At 46.9% G+C, this 15,296-nt stretch overlaps 1 protein-coding gene across 9 annotated transcripts in view; it reads right to left on the bottom strand.

Moving 5' to 3' along the window:
• The window catches only part of CCDC88B (coiled-coil domain containing 88B), a 948,743-nt gene that overhangs the window by 887,532 nt on the left and 45,915 nt on the right, over window positions 1–15,296 (bottom strand). For 8 of the 9 annotated variants that reach the window (XR_011024965.1, XM_068261744.1, XM_068261745.1 and 5 more), the window contains exon 2: window positions 5,327–5,448. The exons of the other annotated variant lie outside the window; for it this stretch is intronic. Coding sequence is in view for 7 of the 8 variants with exons in the window: in XM_068261744.1 (XP_068117845.1) it covers window positions 5,327–5,448 (122 nt within the window). In the remaining variant the exon portion in view is untranslated. The remainder of the gene's footprint in view (window positions 1–5,326; window positions 5,449–15,296) is intronic. 9 annotated transcript variants of the gene reach the window in all.

The following is a 15,296-nucleotide window of genomic DNA, read 5'->3' as shown; positions in this document are numbered from 1 at the left end:
TACTTTAGACAAACAGAATTATACCAGAATTGAACCAGAAGGGAACAGAAGTGAACTAAAACAAAACTCTGGGCTGTTGTTCATCTGCTGATTTTCTACACCTTGCATAGAAGTACCTTCAATACCATATTGAACATACACCAGCTAAACATACAGCCAGCTAAATTTAGGTACTGCTTACCAAACTACTGATGGTTTCACCGTGCCTCACCAACCACACTACTGCTGATCTTTGCTGGCTGCTCCACTGCTCAACTCCCCACCAACTGATCCATCGTCGACCTCCAGACAAGCTACGTCATTACCAACCGGACACCCCATCTACCAATCACACACAGATGGGTTTTTTGCCATCATTGATGTTCTGCCAACTTCACTGCGGATCTCCTGTGGACTGCTCCTTACCAGATTGATTATTGATGCAACTTTGCTGAACCCCTTCAGCCACATCATTGGTGACATTTATCTCATCTTGGTCTAACTGCTGTCCCCTTGTCTATGCTTCCACCCTCCACACCCCATCCTACCTTATCCCTTCTGTACAAAATGTACCCCTATCCCTCCTATTCACTCCCTGACCCTTCCACCATTTCCCAGCCATCTCCCTCTCTTCCATCACCACCACCACATGCTCTACCTCCACCTCCTTCTATACCTTGTCCCCCTTCTGTTCCCCCGCACCCTCTCCCCTTCTGTCCTTAGACTCCCATTCGGCCCTCAACCCCCATGCGCCTCCCTTCACTCCTCCCCCCCCCCCACTCTACTCGCACACCCCCTCGGCATAACCTTGTTCCTATCCATCCTACCCCTAGTCATTCGCTCCCTGTGGCCTCTGGAATGCCAGATCCACCCGCAATAAGCTCACAGCCATCCTGAGCTGTTCATATCCAAATCCCTTACCTTCCTTCGCCCTCACAGAGACATGGCTCACCCTTTCTGACTGTGCTGCTGCTGCAGCCCTCTCCTATGGGGGCCTACACCTCAGTCACACCCCCAGACCTGACAACAGGACTGGAGGAGGGGTGGGCTTGCTCCTCTCCCATCATGCACCTTCCTGGTCCTTTCATCTCCCTCCTCTCTGCACTTCTCATTCTTTGAGGCCCATGCAATTCACCTCTACCATCCCTTTCCAGCCATCATTGCAGTCCTATACCGCCCCCATCTAACTCCACATCTCTCTTCCTTGACAACCTAGCCTCCTGGCTACCCCACATTCTGTCATTGGACCTCCCTACAATCATCCTAGGGGACTTCAATATTCCTATTAATGCGCCCAACACACCTGCCACAACTCATCTACTTTCCCTCACCAACTCCCTTGGCCTCTCCCAGCATGTAAACTCCCCCACCCACTCTGCTGGTCATATCTTCGATCTCATCTTCTCCAAATCCGCCTCCCTCACCAACCTAGACATAGCACCATTCCCTCTCTCTAGCCATCACCTCCTCACCTTCACCATCTCCCAATCCTCCTCCTCTGCCCCTCCTCCCCCTATCATGCCTGGTCGATGGCAAAGGGATCTGCGCAATCTGAACCCAACTATCTTAGCTGACCCGCTCTTCTCCCTCTCCTCCACCCTCCCCACCCTGTCATGCCCCAATCAAGCAGAAGCACAATATAACAAGGCCCCTTCATCAGCCTTAGATGAAGCTGTCCCCCTAACCTTCGGCCCCAAAAACCCCCACCCAATCCCCAACCCTGGCACACCACCCACACACGCAACCTCAAGAAAGGGACACGAGCCGCTGAGCGGAAATGGAGGAAGTCATGTCTGAAACCCGATTTCCTGGATTATAAAACTAAGCTGCTACTTTTCCACACTGCACTATCAGAAGCTAAACAAAAGTATTCTCCCACCGCTCTGCTTCCACTTCTCCCCTCTGCGAAGCCCTACACTGGCTCCCTATCAGCTTCAGGATCAGTTTTAAGGTTTTGTGCCTTACCTACAAATCTGTGCACAAGACCTGCCCAACCTACATTTCTGAGCTCGTCAACAGATAGATACCTGCCCATCCCCTTCGGTCCTCCAATGATCTCCGCCTGACCTCCCCACGCATTTCTCATTTCCATGCACGCTTACAAGACTTCTCAAGAGCTGCCCCCACCTTATGGAACTCCCGTCCACTCCCCCTCAGACTCATTCCTTCAACACCTTCAAGCAAGCCCTCAAAACACATTTCTTTAAAATAGCCTACCCCACATCTACCACACTCTAACTCTCTGTCAGTCACCTTTTCCACAGTCCTACCTTGTGTCCCCCCCACCCTTTAGATTGTAAGCCTTGGCAGGGCCTCCCCCTTCCTTAGTGTGTCCTTCTTAATTTTACTACCCCAGCAATTACACCCGTCTCATGGACTAACTCGTACTTGTTTTGCCGGGTCTCTGTAAAACGCATTTTATACCCTGATTGTATGTATAACCTTGTGCTATGTTGTATAACCGTTTGCTACCTCTCTGTCTGTCACCCCTTGTTGCAATGTATGTATCCCTATTTATTGTCCAGCGCTGCGTAATATGTTGGCGCTTTATAAATACAATAAATAGTAATAATAATAATCACAGTCAGCAGGCACATGGCAGCCAATCAGCCTGCACTCCCTCAGTTTTAATCAATAACTCCCTCATTTGTTATCAATAACTTTAACAAATAGGCCCAAGAAAAAATAAAAATTCAGCTGTACACTGAGCCAGTCTGCTGATACAATCGGTAGTAGTTAGTGTATCTGTTTATGTGAATGAAATGCCAGTGTCAACGTGATGCCAGCTTTTCATTCATCACGGGCACTGCGATCGGGATGGGAACAAGCTGTTCCCAGTCCCTAATCCCCTTATTAGTAGAATTGCAACTGAAACGAATGGCAGTGGTGCGACGATCGGGAGCGGCAAGATAAACAACGCTGGTATGTGTATTTATGCCCCTGGTCATGAAGCATTGTGCAGTGGGGGCATAAATACACAATACAGTGGTCGGCAACAGGTTAATCCAATAGAAAACCATGTTTGAGTTTTTGGAGTATGCAGACCTTTTGAAATTTTCTGGACTATTGCTCTGGTCCTGCACCTCACAATCGTGCCGGGTGTGTGACTCCCTGCACAAATTTGCTTTCTCAATATCAGGTGCTACCTCCATGTCCAACTGCTCCATCATGCAAAAAAAACTGTTTGCCTGCTATCACTTTCTGGAAAACCACAAGATCTTTTGCAATTTTTTTTTATTTTCCCCTTGTTGCCACTGTTCTCCTACATATGCAGGGCCGATTTAAGCAACAATGGGGCCCAGGGCAAAATAAACCTGGGGGGCCCCCCCAACAGATACCCCGGAGCAAAAATTGGCATTAAGGGACCTTTTTTGCAGCTGGTATAGTCAGGGTTTGAAGCCCCAATCGGTCGGAGCTCCACATTCTGGCTACCCCAGCCTGCATGGGGGACAAGGGGTTAAAAAGTTTCAGGAGGGGGGACCCCACATAATTAAAAAAAAAAAAAAATTCCCACACTCTAAACATAAAAAAAAAAATTGGGAAAATAGGAAAAAAATGCCAGGGATCTTCATACAGCCATATTGCGGCTGTATAGCGATCCCTGGCCAAAGCGCTGCAGCTGTGTATGGACCCCCTGGAAACCCCGTCAGGAAATGTATTGCTCTTTCTTTTGATACATGTAAAATTACACTACCGTTAGGTTTGCTACTTAAAAGTGACATTTACCGCATTTAAAAGTATACTTTTTTCCTTCGAAACTTTAAAATCGATTTTCTCAAAAACTATAAGGTCTTTTTGAAAAATTGTTTTTCCTCTTATTCCCAATGATCTCCTTAACATATCCTGCAAATTTAGGGTTTCTAGACTTTAAGGTGGATTTGCTATTAATCATTAAAGTCGGCTGGTTTTTAAATGTGTATTTTTTTTCCTTTGAAACTTTAAAATCGATTTTCTCAAAAACTATAAGGTCGATTTGAAAATCTTTTTTTTCCTCTTGTAGCCACTGGGGGCCCCTACAAGCTCTGGGGCCCTGGGGCAGCTGCCTTCTTTGCCTCTATGGTAGCGCCGGCCCTGTACATATGCCTGGCAAATTTGGTGGTTCTGCCAAAATCGGAACAATCATTTTACTAAATGTTTTGCAATAATGTCCGAGGCATTTTCGCTCATCCCTAGATTTGTGTACCTGCGATGGTACTTCATTTCCTTGAGTAAAAAGGTACTAAGGGAAGGTTTTATCATTACATTTTTGATGTTATATCGAATTTCTAACTGAACACAAATTTCCAATTATCTTATCTCTGCAGCATTTCTAGAGTTGTATTGAGAATTGTCATTCATGTAATAAGCTGGATACGAGAGAATAGTAACCATTTTGAACAATATCAGCAGTTTAATGGTGTAATTTTGCTCTCTGCACTTTCTGAGTGGCTAGTAACTCTGTCTCATAACACATTTATTTGCATGGGCTGTGGGCAGTTATTGGATGCCTTATATACACCACCTGAGATTGGCAATGAGGAATGAGGAAGGGGCTGTTGGCCGTTTTCTAGGCAGAATGCCTCCACTAGTGACATATAAGTAAACCTGAATATTTCAATTTTTAAGCAGGTGTTAGTTACTTTTAAAGTGAATTTGGCCATGATGAACTCTGGGTTCAATAAATTTTTGCCAATATAAATAAATATTACAAATCAATATTTTGCTAGCTCAGTTGGACAAGTGTGCATCTAATAAAGATGAGCTTTACCTTTTTTTTTTAACTGCACCTGTGAATGCCTTAGGTTATTTATTATACTAAACTCTAACAAAAAGGGTTTTAATAATGTTACATCAAGCTGCATAATGTTACGATTATGTATAAACTTGTGTATCAGGGCCCGTTTCCACTTGTGCGGTGCAAATCGCCGCGGTTAAAATTCGCATGCGGATGCGAATTTCTCATGCGGCTGTATGCGAATTTTCGTGTGAATTCGCATGAAAATTCGCATGGATGACGCTATATGCGAATTTAACCATGGCAGTGCCGGTGTGTTTTTCCATTGATTTCCATGCGAATTCGCATGCGAATTCGCATGAAAATTCGCATGAAAATTCGCATGCCAAAGCCGCAGGCGATTTCCCTATTAAATACATTAGCCGCGATTCGCATGCATTCCACACGCAGGCGAATTCTGAGGGCTCTGCCGTGCAGAAAAATCCTGCACAGAAAAACGCTCAGGAAAACTGACAAGTGGAAACAGGCACATCCACTTGTATTGGCTGTGCGAATCTGCATGCAGGAAACGCATGCAGATTCGCGATAGTGGAAACGGGCCCTCAACGTGACGTTTGTGATAATTTGACTTACATAAAACTCATCACATAGTGCAGTGTACCACCTCCTGTTAACTTCATATATTCTTTAACTGGATCTTTGATAGGAGATAATGGTCCATATTCAAGTGCACGATTTTGCTCAAAGCTCTGGATCTGTACATTGAAGTAAAAGATATAGCTATATCAGCAAATAGATAGTAAGTGGAATTCACAATAAATAAAACTATAATAAGGATAGCTATTAGGCTGCTCCTCATTATTTAAGGTTAAGTTTCACTTATCTGAAGAGAAAAAAAATAGTTGCATGACAAACCAGTACAATTATTTTGCTATCTCAGTATGTAGCCATCTGTGAATGTCTAACATTGCTCATAAACCTCAATAGCAATTTTTTACAGTGAAAAGAACTCTAACAATATGGAAGTGTAATAAAGTAAAACCCCCATTATCGAGAACTCAGTTAGCTAGAAGTCTCAAGTAACAAGAAAAAAAATCCTGGCCTTGCAGGATGCATAAATCTACTTTTACACTTCTTAATCTTTATACAGTAATAAACCTATGTTACATTAACCTCTTGAAGACTGCAGTGTCAAACCCCCCAAACGACCAGGCCTTTTTTTGCTTAAATGGCCACTGCAGCTTTAAGGCCAAACTGCAGGGCCGCACAACACAGCACCCAAGTGATCTTCCTCCCCTTTTCTCCCCACCAACCGAGCTCTCTGTTGGTGGGGTCTGATCGCCCCCCCACATGTTTATTTTTTTAATATAAATATTATTGTTAGTGATTTTTATTGAAAAATCACTGTTTGTTTACATAAGTTCCCTCCCTACCTCCCTCCCCGCAGCCAGCCAATTACGGCGATCGGCTGTCATAGGCTTCTGCCTATGAGAGCCGATCGCTCTCTTGTCCCCAGTACAGCACTGCAGCCGATCGCAGCGCTGTACACAGAAATAGACGGCGATCTCGCCGTCTAACAGTCTCCCGAGCGGCTACTGCCGCTCGGAGACTGAAGGCGGGGCGGAGCTCCGCCCCCCAAGCAGGAGATGCGCGCGTATCATGCGCGCGATCTCCTGCATTAGCTGGCCCCAGGACTTTACGCCAATTGGCGTTAGGCGGTCCTGGGGCTGCCGCCGCGGCCACGCCCACCGGCGTGACGCGGTCGGCAAAAGGTTAACCACTTTACCAACACGTGTGCGTATATCTATGCTCCTTTTAACACCCTTTCCCCACTAGGAGCGTAGATATGCGCACCTCCCGCCGCTATTGCCGCTGCCCGCGCTCCCATTCGCTCATGCGCGCACGCACGCCACCGGCCGCTCGCCCGGAGATTAATGAACGGGAAAAAACGTTCCCGTTCGTTGATCTCAGCCCCCCAGCAATGATCGGCTGCTTCTATGAGAAGCAGCGCGATCATTGTGAAGAAAAAAAAAAAAGTTTCCCAGCCTCATTGAACGTCCTGTAAGCGTACTTCTGACGCTTACAGGTCGCATGAACAAAAAATTACTGTGGCCATCTTGTGGCCAAATAGTAAAACTATGTCCAAAACATTTTTCATATACAAATACACACTTTTACACTTTATTTTTTTTTGTAATAAAAAGAAAAAAAAAAATTATAATAAAAAAAAACATAAATAGTTACCTTAGGGACTGAACTCTTTAAATATTTATGTCAAGAGGGTACAACACTGTTACTTTATAAACTATGGGCTTGTAATTAGGGATGGATGCAAAGCTGAAAAAAATGCACCTTTATTTCCAAATAAAATATTGGCGCCAAACATTGTGATAGGGACATAATTTAAACAGTGTAATAACCGGGACAAATGGGCAAATAAATTTCATTGATTTTAATTAAATACTTGCTGACCGCCCACAGCCGATGGGCGGCGGCAAAGTGGACGCCTAAAGGACCGCAATACGCTGAACGGCGGCGGCTCCTTTCGGCTTGTAGGGATAGCGATCGCGTCACTGGCGACTCGCGCAGCCCCTGGCAACAGGCTCCGCCCACCGGCGACGCCATACAAGTGTATAATACGCTTTGTAATGTATACAAAGCGCATTATACAGGCTGCCTCCTGCCCTGGTGGTCCCCCTAATCACCCATCAATCCCTCCCTGTCACTATCTGTCAGCGCTATTTTTTTATTAGGTCCTAATCTGCCCCCTGGGGGCTCATGATCACCACCCACACCCTCAGATCCTCCCCAGACCCCCCCCCCCCCTGTGTACTGTTTACATCTATTCTCCCCACTAATCACCAGTCAATCACCCGTCAATCACCCCCTGTCACTAACACTGCCCCCTGGGGGCTCCTGATCACCCCCCACACCCTCAGATCCTCCCCACAACCCCCCCCCCCCCCCCGTGTACTGTATACATCTATCCTCCCCTGTAATCCCCCATCAATCACCCCCTGTCACTGCCACCCATCAAATCAGACCATAACCTGCCTCTTACGGGCATCTGATCACCCGCCCGCACCCTCAGATCGCCCGCAGACCCACCCTCAGATCACCTCCAAAGTGCATTGTTTACATCTGTTCTGCCATCTAATCACCCACTGATCACCCATCAATCACCCCCTGTCAACACCTGTCACTGCTACTCATCAGATCAGACCCCTATCTGCTCCTAGGGCACCCAATCACCCGCCCACACCCTCAGAACACCCTTAGACCCCCCCCCCCCCCCTGTGTACTGTATACATCTATCCTCCCCTGTAATCCCCCATCACCACCTGTCACTGCCACCCATCAGATCAGATCCTAACCTGCCTCTTACGGGCATCTGCTCACCCACCCACACCATCAGATCACCTGCAGACCCACCCTCAGATCACCTCCAAAGTGCATTGTTTACATCTGTTCTGCCATCTAATCACCCACTGATCACCCATCAATCACCCCCTGTCACTGCTACCCATCAGATCAGACCCCTATCTGCCCCTAGGGCACCCAATCATCCGCCCACACCCTCAGACTCCAGCCCTGATCACCTCGCCAGTGCATTGCTTGCATCTATTCCCCCCTCTAATCACAACTTGAGACACCCATCAATCACCTCCCGTCACCACCTGTCACCCCCTAGCACACCTACCCATCAGATCAGGCCCTAATTTGCCCTGTGTAGGCTCCTGATCACTCGGCCAAACCCTCAGATCCCCCTCAGACCCCCGATTACCTCCCCAGTGCATTGATTGCATCCATTTTCCCCCTCTAATCACCCCCTGAGACACCCATCAATCACCTCCTGTCACCCACCTAGCACTCCTATCCATCAGATCAGGCCCAATACAACCTTGTCATCTAAGAGGCCACCCTGCTTATGACCGGTTCCACAACATTCGCCCCCTCATAGACCACCTGTCATCAAAATTTGCAGATGCTCATACCCCTGAACAGTCATTTTGAGGCATTTGGTTTCCAGACTACTCCTCACGGTTTTGGGCCCCTAAAATGCCAGGGCAGTATAGGAACCCCACAAGTTACCCCATTTTAGAAAAAAAGACACCCCAAGGTGTATGACGAGTTCATAGAAGATTTTATTTTTTGTCAAAAGTTAGCGGAAATTGATTTTTATTGTTTTTTTCACAAAGTGTCATTTTCCACTAACTTGTGACAATAATAAAATCTTCTATGAACTCACCATGCCTCTCAGTGAATACTTTGGGATGTCTTCTTTCCAAAATGGGGTCATTTGGGGGGTATTTATACTATCCTGGAATTTTAGCACCTCATGAAACATGACAGGTGCTCAGAAAAGTCAGAGATGCTTCAAATGTAAAAATGTATACACTGAATGGTTTCTTTTTTAATCAAAGACATGTAGCACAATAAATGTGGGCAAAAATGTACACAGAAATGTTACTTTATTTGACAAATTTTATCACAGAAAGTTAAAAAAAATCATTTTTTGACAAAATTCATGTGTTTTTTGATGTATAATGAAAACTAAAAATCGCAGCAGCAATCAAATAGCACCAAAAGAAAGCTGTATTAGTGACAAGAAAAGAAGGGAAAATTAATTTAGATAGTAGGTTGTATGACCGAGCAATAAACCGTTAAATCTGCAGTGGTCTGAATGGAAAAAAAGGCTCTGGTCCGTAAGAGGTAGAAAGACTGTGGTTAAAGTAGCATGCGTTATTTAAAAACATTTTTTCCTATTTTCCCATTAACCATCTTAGCGGTATGGACGAGCTCAGCTCGTCCATCACCGCCGATGGCTGCCGCTCAGGCCCTGCTGGGCCGATTTTGTTCAAATAAAGAGCAGCACACGCAGCCGGCACTTTGCCAGCCGCGTGTGCTGCCCGATCGCCGCCGCTCTGCGGCGATTCGCCGCGAGCAGCGGCGAAAGAGGGTCCCCCCAGCCGCCTGAGCCCAGCGTAGCCGGAACAAAAATTTCCGGCCAGCGCTAAGGGCTGGATCGGAGGCGGCTGGCGTCAGGACGTCGGCTGACGTCCATGACGTCACTCCGCTCGTCGCTATGGCGACGATCTAAACAAAACAAGGAAGGCCGCTCATTGCGGCCTTCCTTGTTTATTCTGGGCGCCGGAGGCGATCGGAAGAACGCCTCCGGAGCGCCCTCTAGTGGGCTTTCATGCAGCCAACTTTCAGTTGGCTGCATGAAATAGTTTTTTTTTAATTTAAAAAAAACCCTCCCGCAGCCGCCCTGGCGATCTTAATAGAACGCCAGGGTGGTTAAAACACATTTAGAATAAAATAATTCTTGGCATAATGTCCCACCTAAAGAAAGCCTAATTGGTGGCGGAAAAAACAAGATATAGTTCATTTTATTGCGATAAGTAATGATAAAGTTATAGACGAATGAATGGAAGGAGCGCTGAAAGGTGAAAATTGCTCTGGTGCTCAAGGGGTAAAACCCCTCAGTTGTGAAGTGGTTAATGTAAATCAGCCTTTGTCTTAATTTGTTTTTAAAGGATAACTTGGTCCTTAATCAAATTGGAAATTGATGCCCTGTTTGTGTGGGGAGGAGCGCATAGGCTTCCTGCACCTCCTGTGGCCTGGCGTCCCCTCCCTTTCATTCAACTGTAACTGGCCCCATTCCAAAGCCCTGGTTCGCGGGGTCAGCGCAGGCGCAGTATGTCCACGGGAGTACACACGCACTCCCTCTGGAAGATGTAGCCAGCATGCACGGTCACCTGACCTGGACATACTACCCACGCATGCGCAGTATGTTCGCTTGTGTACCTGGTGACCGTGTGCGCGTCTTCCCACAGGAGTGTGTGTGTACTCCCGCTCCCCACACATACACAGGCCGATTCGGTGAATTACTGTATTTCAACATTAATAGAGATGGCCCGAATGCTTCACGGGCGAGCAATATTCGGCGAAGATCAGGTATTGGCGCTATTCGACCCGCCCCCATATTTCATCATTGAACTAAACTTTGACTCCTTACATCACAGTCAGCAGGCATGCTTGAGTATGGTGAAGACCGCTACACCCCACCAAAGTCCACGACAGTGCTCGACCTGGTAAGGAATTCCAAGGTAAACGAAAAGGAAGGAATGGTCCGCACTTGTCTGTGGAGTAACACCTTTATTCATGGACTTGTCCAAAAAATCATTGGCAGGCACAGTAAGCTGACATGTTTCGGACTACATCAGACTACATCAGTCCTAACATTCAAATGGCAGCCTAAGCATATAAGTAGAGGTGTCAGAGAGTATAACCCACCCACGTGTACCTCCTCAAAGGGAAGGGAGCCAAAAATGGAGAGGCACAAATGGACACACCTCAACCTGCTTTTCTTACTTAACAATTAAACAAAATGTAAAAACATGTATATACAAAATAAAATATAATACAAAATGTAATAGAAGGAGCAAAATTCCAAACATTCCCAGGTATGTGGAAAATAGAAGCAGAGGCAAAGAGTATAACTGGGTCATTTAAACATGTGGAAGGATCAGAAAAACATCTAACTCCAGTATGCAGACATGCACAAAACCATATGGGGAAACCGGTGAAAGTGGATGAGAGAACCCGCCGGGGAGGAGCTCATGTGATAGTTGCCAGGTCCCATCTAGCATTCAGTCCATGTGGAATTCTAGTATTCATTTGAAACATCCACATGGCCTCCCTCCGCAACAATAGTCTATACAAGTCACCACCCCTTTTAGTTGGTACATGTAACGATTGGTGTAGCAAAGCAGATGTCTGATTATATGTGATCTGCAGAATCACCTAGAATACAGACGCTATACCTGATTATGTGGTGATCTGCAGAATCACCAATAATGCAAGTATAGCTAACAGGGTAATGCAATTGTGTATAGTGCTTGGTGCAACAGTAACTGAACAGAGCTAGGCCAGAGGAGCTGGTAGGCACTATAATACACAGTAACGGATAGTTTGATAGAACCTCACCAGAGGAGCTGGTGGGTACTATTAGAACACAGTAGCAAACTAGTTTGGCAGAACCTCACCAGAGGAGCTGGTGGGTACTATTAGAACACAGTTACTGACTAGTTTGGCAGAACTTCACCAGAGGAGCTGGTGGGTACTATTAGGACACAGTAACTGACTAGTTTGGCAGAACCTCACCAGAGGAGCTGGTGGGTACTATTAGAACACAGTTACTGACTAGTTTGGCAGAACCTCACCAGAGGAGCTGGTGGGTACTATTAGAAGAACACCTCACCAGTGGCAAGGGCCCACTGGTGAGTAGAGAGGTCAGACAGGCTAAGTTCGGCAACTGAGAGACAGATACAGTACAGAATCAGTAGGCAAAAGAGTAATAAGTATTCAGGCAGAGTTTCAGCAACGGGATCAGATGGGAAGAGGTACAGAATCAATAAGCAAGAGCAGAGTCAGAGGTTAGCCAGAGTCATACACAGAATATCAAATATACAGTAATACAATAATCCTAGTCTTGTGTGAAATCCCTGGTTTCCTCCCAGATCAAAGCACACCGGAAACTAGTCTAAGGTCTGAGCGCTAACACGTATGTATTCGCAACCACAGACAGGTTGCGAGTGAACAGAGAAGGCTTAAGAAGCAGAGGAGACCTCACAGCCGCGCCCACCACAATTAGCCAATCCAGAGCGGCGTGAGTCCCCTCTGACGTCAGCCGACCAGCGGGTCAGCTGACGCGCCTCCTCCCAGCATAAAGGTCCTGTCTACGCGGGCGGCCGCGCGATACAGCAACCCTATGTGACAAGGACAATTCCGTCCTCGGTGTGCTAGATGCCGACGGAATGGAAAACACCCCTGAAGAGGGAACCGAGGTGGCTGCGGAGACACCTGGCGTGCCCGCAGCCGCAGATGTTACAGTACCCCCCCCTTGAGGCGTGGACTCTGGACACGGGCCACCAGGTCTGTCAGGATGCAACCTATGGAACTCTTCTCTAAGTTCTTCTGCATGCATACGATGACTAGGGACCCAAGATCTCTCCTCAGGCCCATACCCCCTCCAATGAACCAGGTATTGTATAGAGATGCGCACAAACCGAGAATCCAAAATTTGCTCTATCTCATTACTCAGGTTCCCCATCAATCACCACAGGAAGGGGGGGGGAGGAATCCACATGTACTGGGGGTTTTAACAAGGACACATGAAATGTCTTAACACCTTTCCAACTGGACAGAAGTGAAACAGCATATGTGACCTTATTGATTCTCTTGGAGACAGGGTATGGGCCTATATATCTAGGGCCCAATTTAGCAGAGGGCTGCTTCAGAGCCAAATGTCGAGTAGACACTCACACCAGATCCCCCGGTGCAAAGTCCCACTCTCCCAAACATCTCCTGTCTGCCTGTCTTTTCTGGGTCACAAAAGCCTTCTTGAGATTTTTCTGGACCAAGGCCCAGATCTCTTTCAAGGTTCCCTGCCACTCCTCCAGTGGTGGGAAAGGAGATGCCACCACCGGCAAAGAAGTGAACTTAGAAGATCTCCCCGTCACAACCTGAAATGGAGAGAATCCCGAGGAGGAACTCTTCAAATTATTATGGGCAAACTCTGCAAATGGCAAGAATTTGGCCCACTCAGTCTGGGTGTCAGCCACATAACACCTCAGAAACTGTTCTAGGGACTGGTTAACCCTTTCCGTTTGGCCATTCGTCTGTGGGTGGTAGCCGGAGGAGAATGATAGGATCATGCCCAGATGATTACAAAAGGCCCTCCAGAATTTGGAGATGAACTGGACTCCCCTATCTGACACCACATTCTCAGGGATACCATGCAAACGAAAAACGTGGTGAATGAAGAGCTCTGCCAGTTCTTGAGCAGAGGGGAGTCCGTCCAAAGGAATGAAATGGGCCATTTTACTAAACCTATCGACTACCACCCATATGACCGTTTTTCCCTGAGACCTGGGTAGTTCCCCTATAAAGTCCATGGACAAGTGTGTCCATGGCTGTTCTGGCACAGGTAGTGACTGTAAGGTGCCAACAGGAGCTTGTCTGGAGGGTTTGCTCCTGGCACAAACAGAACAGTTCCCCACAAAGTCCTTACAGTCAGACACAATGGAGGGCCACCAAATACATCTGTCCAATAACTCCTGCGTACGGGCAACCCCAGGATGACCTGCATTCTTATGGGAGTGAAACACATGAAGAATCTCAAATCTGAACTGGAGGGGTACAAATAGAACTCCATCTGGTTTCCCTTCAGGGGCTTCCTGCTGAAATGGGCTCAGCATGGTTGCCCAGTCCTTCCAGACTTCAATATCAGAGGAACTAGAGGAACGAGACGGTAACCCCTCCACTTGGATCTCGGTAGCTCCTACTGTGACTTTCTCCAAACATGGATGACAGTAGGAGGACCAGGCTAACAGTTGTCTGGAACTCCAGTCAATCTGAGGGGAGTGTTTTCTAAGCCACGGCATACCGAGAATCACTGTGGAGGTAGACATCTCTAGAACCAAAAACTGTACCTGTTCTTTATGCAACACCCCCAACTGACACAACAATAACGGAGTCTGAGTGAGTGGTAATTTCCCTTGCAATGGTGAATCATCCATTGCAGTCACTATAATCTGACGTCCCACAGGAAGGAGAGGAAAACCAAACTTAATGGCAAAGTCATATGCCATGACATTAACTGCAGAACCTGAGTCTACAAAGGCCTGGGTGGAATGGACTTGACCCTCCCAGGTAATAGAACACGGGAGAAGTACACGCTTATTCTTTAGAGGTAAGACTGGATCGCCTAGGGTAGTACCTCCTGCTACACCTAGGCGATGGGGTTTTCCGCCTTCTTGGGACAATTTGCTACGATATGCTCTTTCTCTGCACAATAGAGACAGAGTTTCTCGGTACGCCTCCTGTTCTTCTCAACCTCAGTGAGCTTAGACTGTCCAATTTGAATCGGCTCATCAGGCGGAGGAGAGGGAGGAACAGGAGGAGAAAACATGCCAGAAGCAAGTCTCCCTGATGTTCTGCCTTGAGTCTGCCTCTGATATCGCACTCGGCGATCAATTTTAATTGCCAGGGAAATGGCCTCATCAATTGACTTAGGCTCAGGGTGACCTAACATAAGATCAGCTACTGCATCAGATAATCCTGACAAAAAACAATCTAACAAGGCATACTGACCCCATCTGTCCGAAACCGCCCACCTTCTAAACTCAGCGGCATAATTTTCAACTGAATTATGACCCTGCCTGAGAGTCTTAAGCCTCCTCTCTGACGTCATAGCTAAATCCGGAACATCATATATAACTGCCATTGTTTTAAAAAAGTCCTGAACAGAGGTCAAAGCCTCATGCCCATCAGGGAGACTGTAGGCCCAGGACTGTGAATCACCTGATATAAGGTTTTTATCAGTGTGACTCTCTGACTCTCTGTGCCTGAAGACACTGGCCGTAACTCAAAATAAGAAAGACATCGATGCTTAAAATTTCTGAAGTCAGAGCGATGCCCTGAAAATTTTTCAGGAGGGGGCATCCTGGGCTCAATAACAGGGTGGGAGGACACTTGTGCATTGGGATTTTTGAGACGATTAACTGTCTCAGCTAGTTGGTCAATCTGGGTCTGC

The sequence above is a fragment of the Hyperolius riggenbachi genome, chromosome 11 (genome assembly GCF_040937935.1).
Source record: "Hyperolius riggenbachi isolate aHypRig1 chromosome 11, aHypRig1.pri, whole genome shotgun sequence".
In the NCBI taxonomy this organism is placed as follows: domain Eukaryota; kingdom Metazoa; phylum Chordata; class Amphibia; order Anura; family Hyperoliidae; genus Hyperolius; species Hyperolius riggenbachi.
Note: the sequence above shows the minus strand (reverse complement) of the source record. Positions and strands in the feature narration are given on the sequence as shown.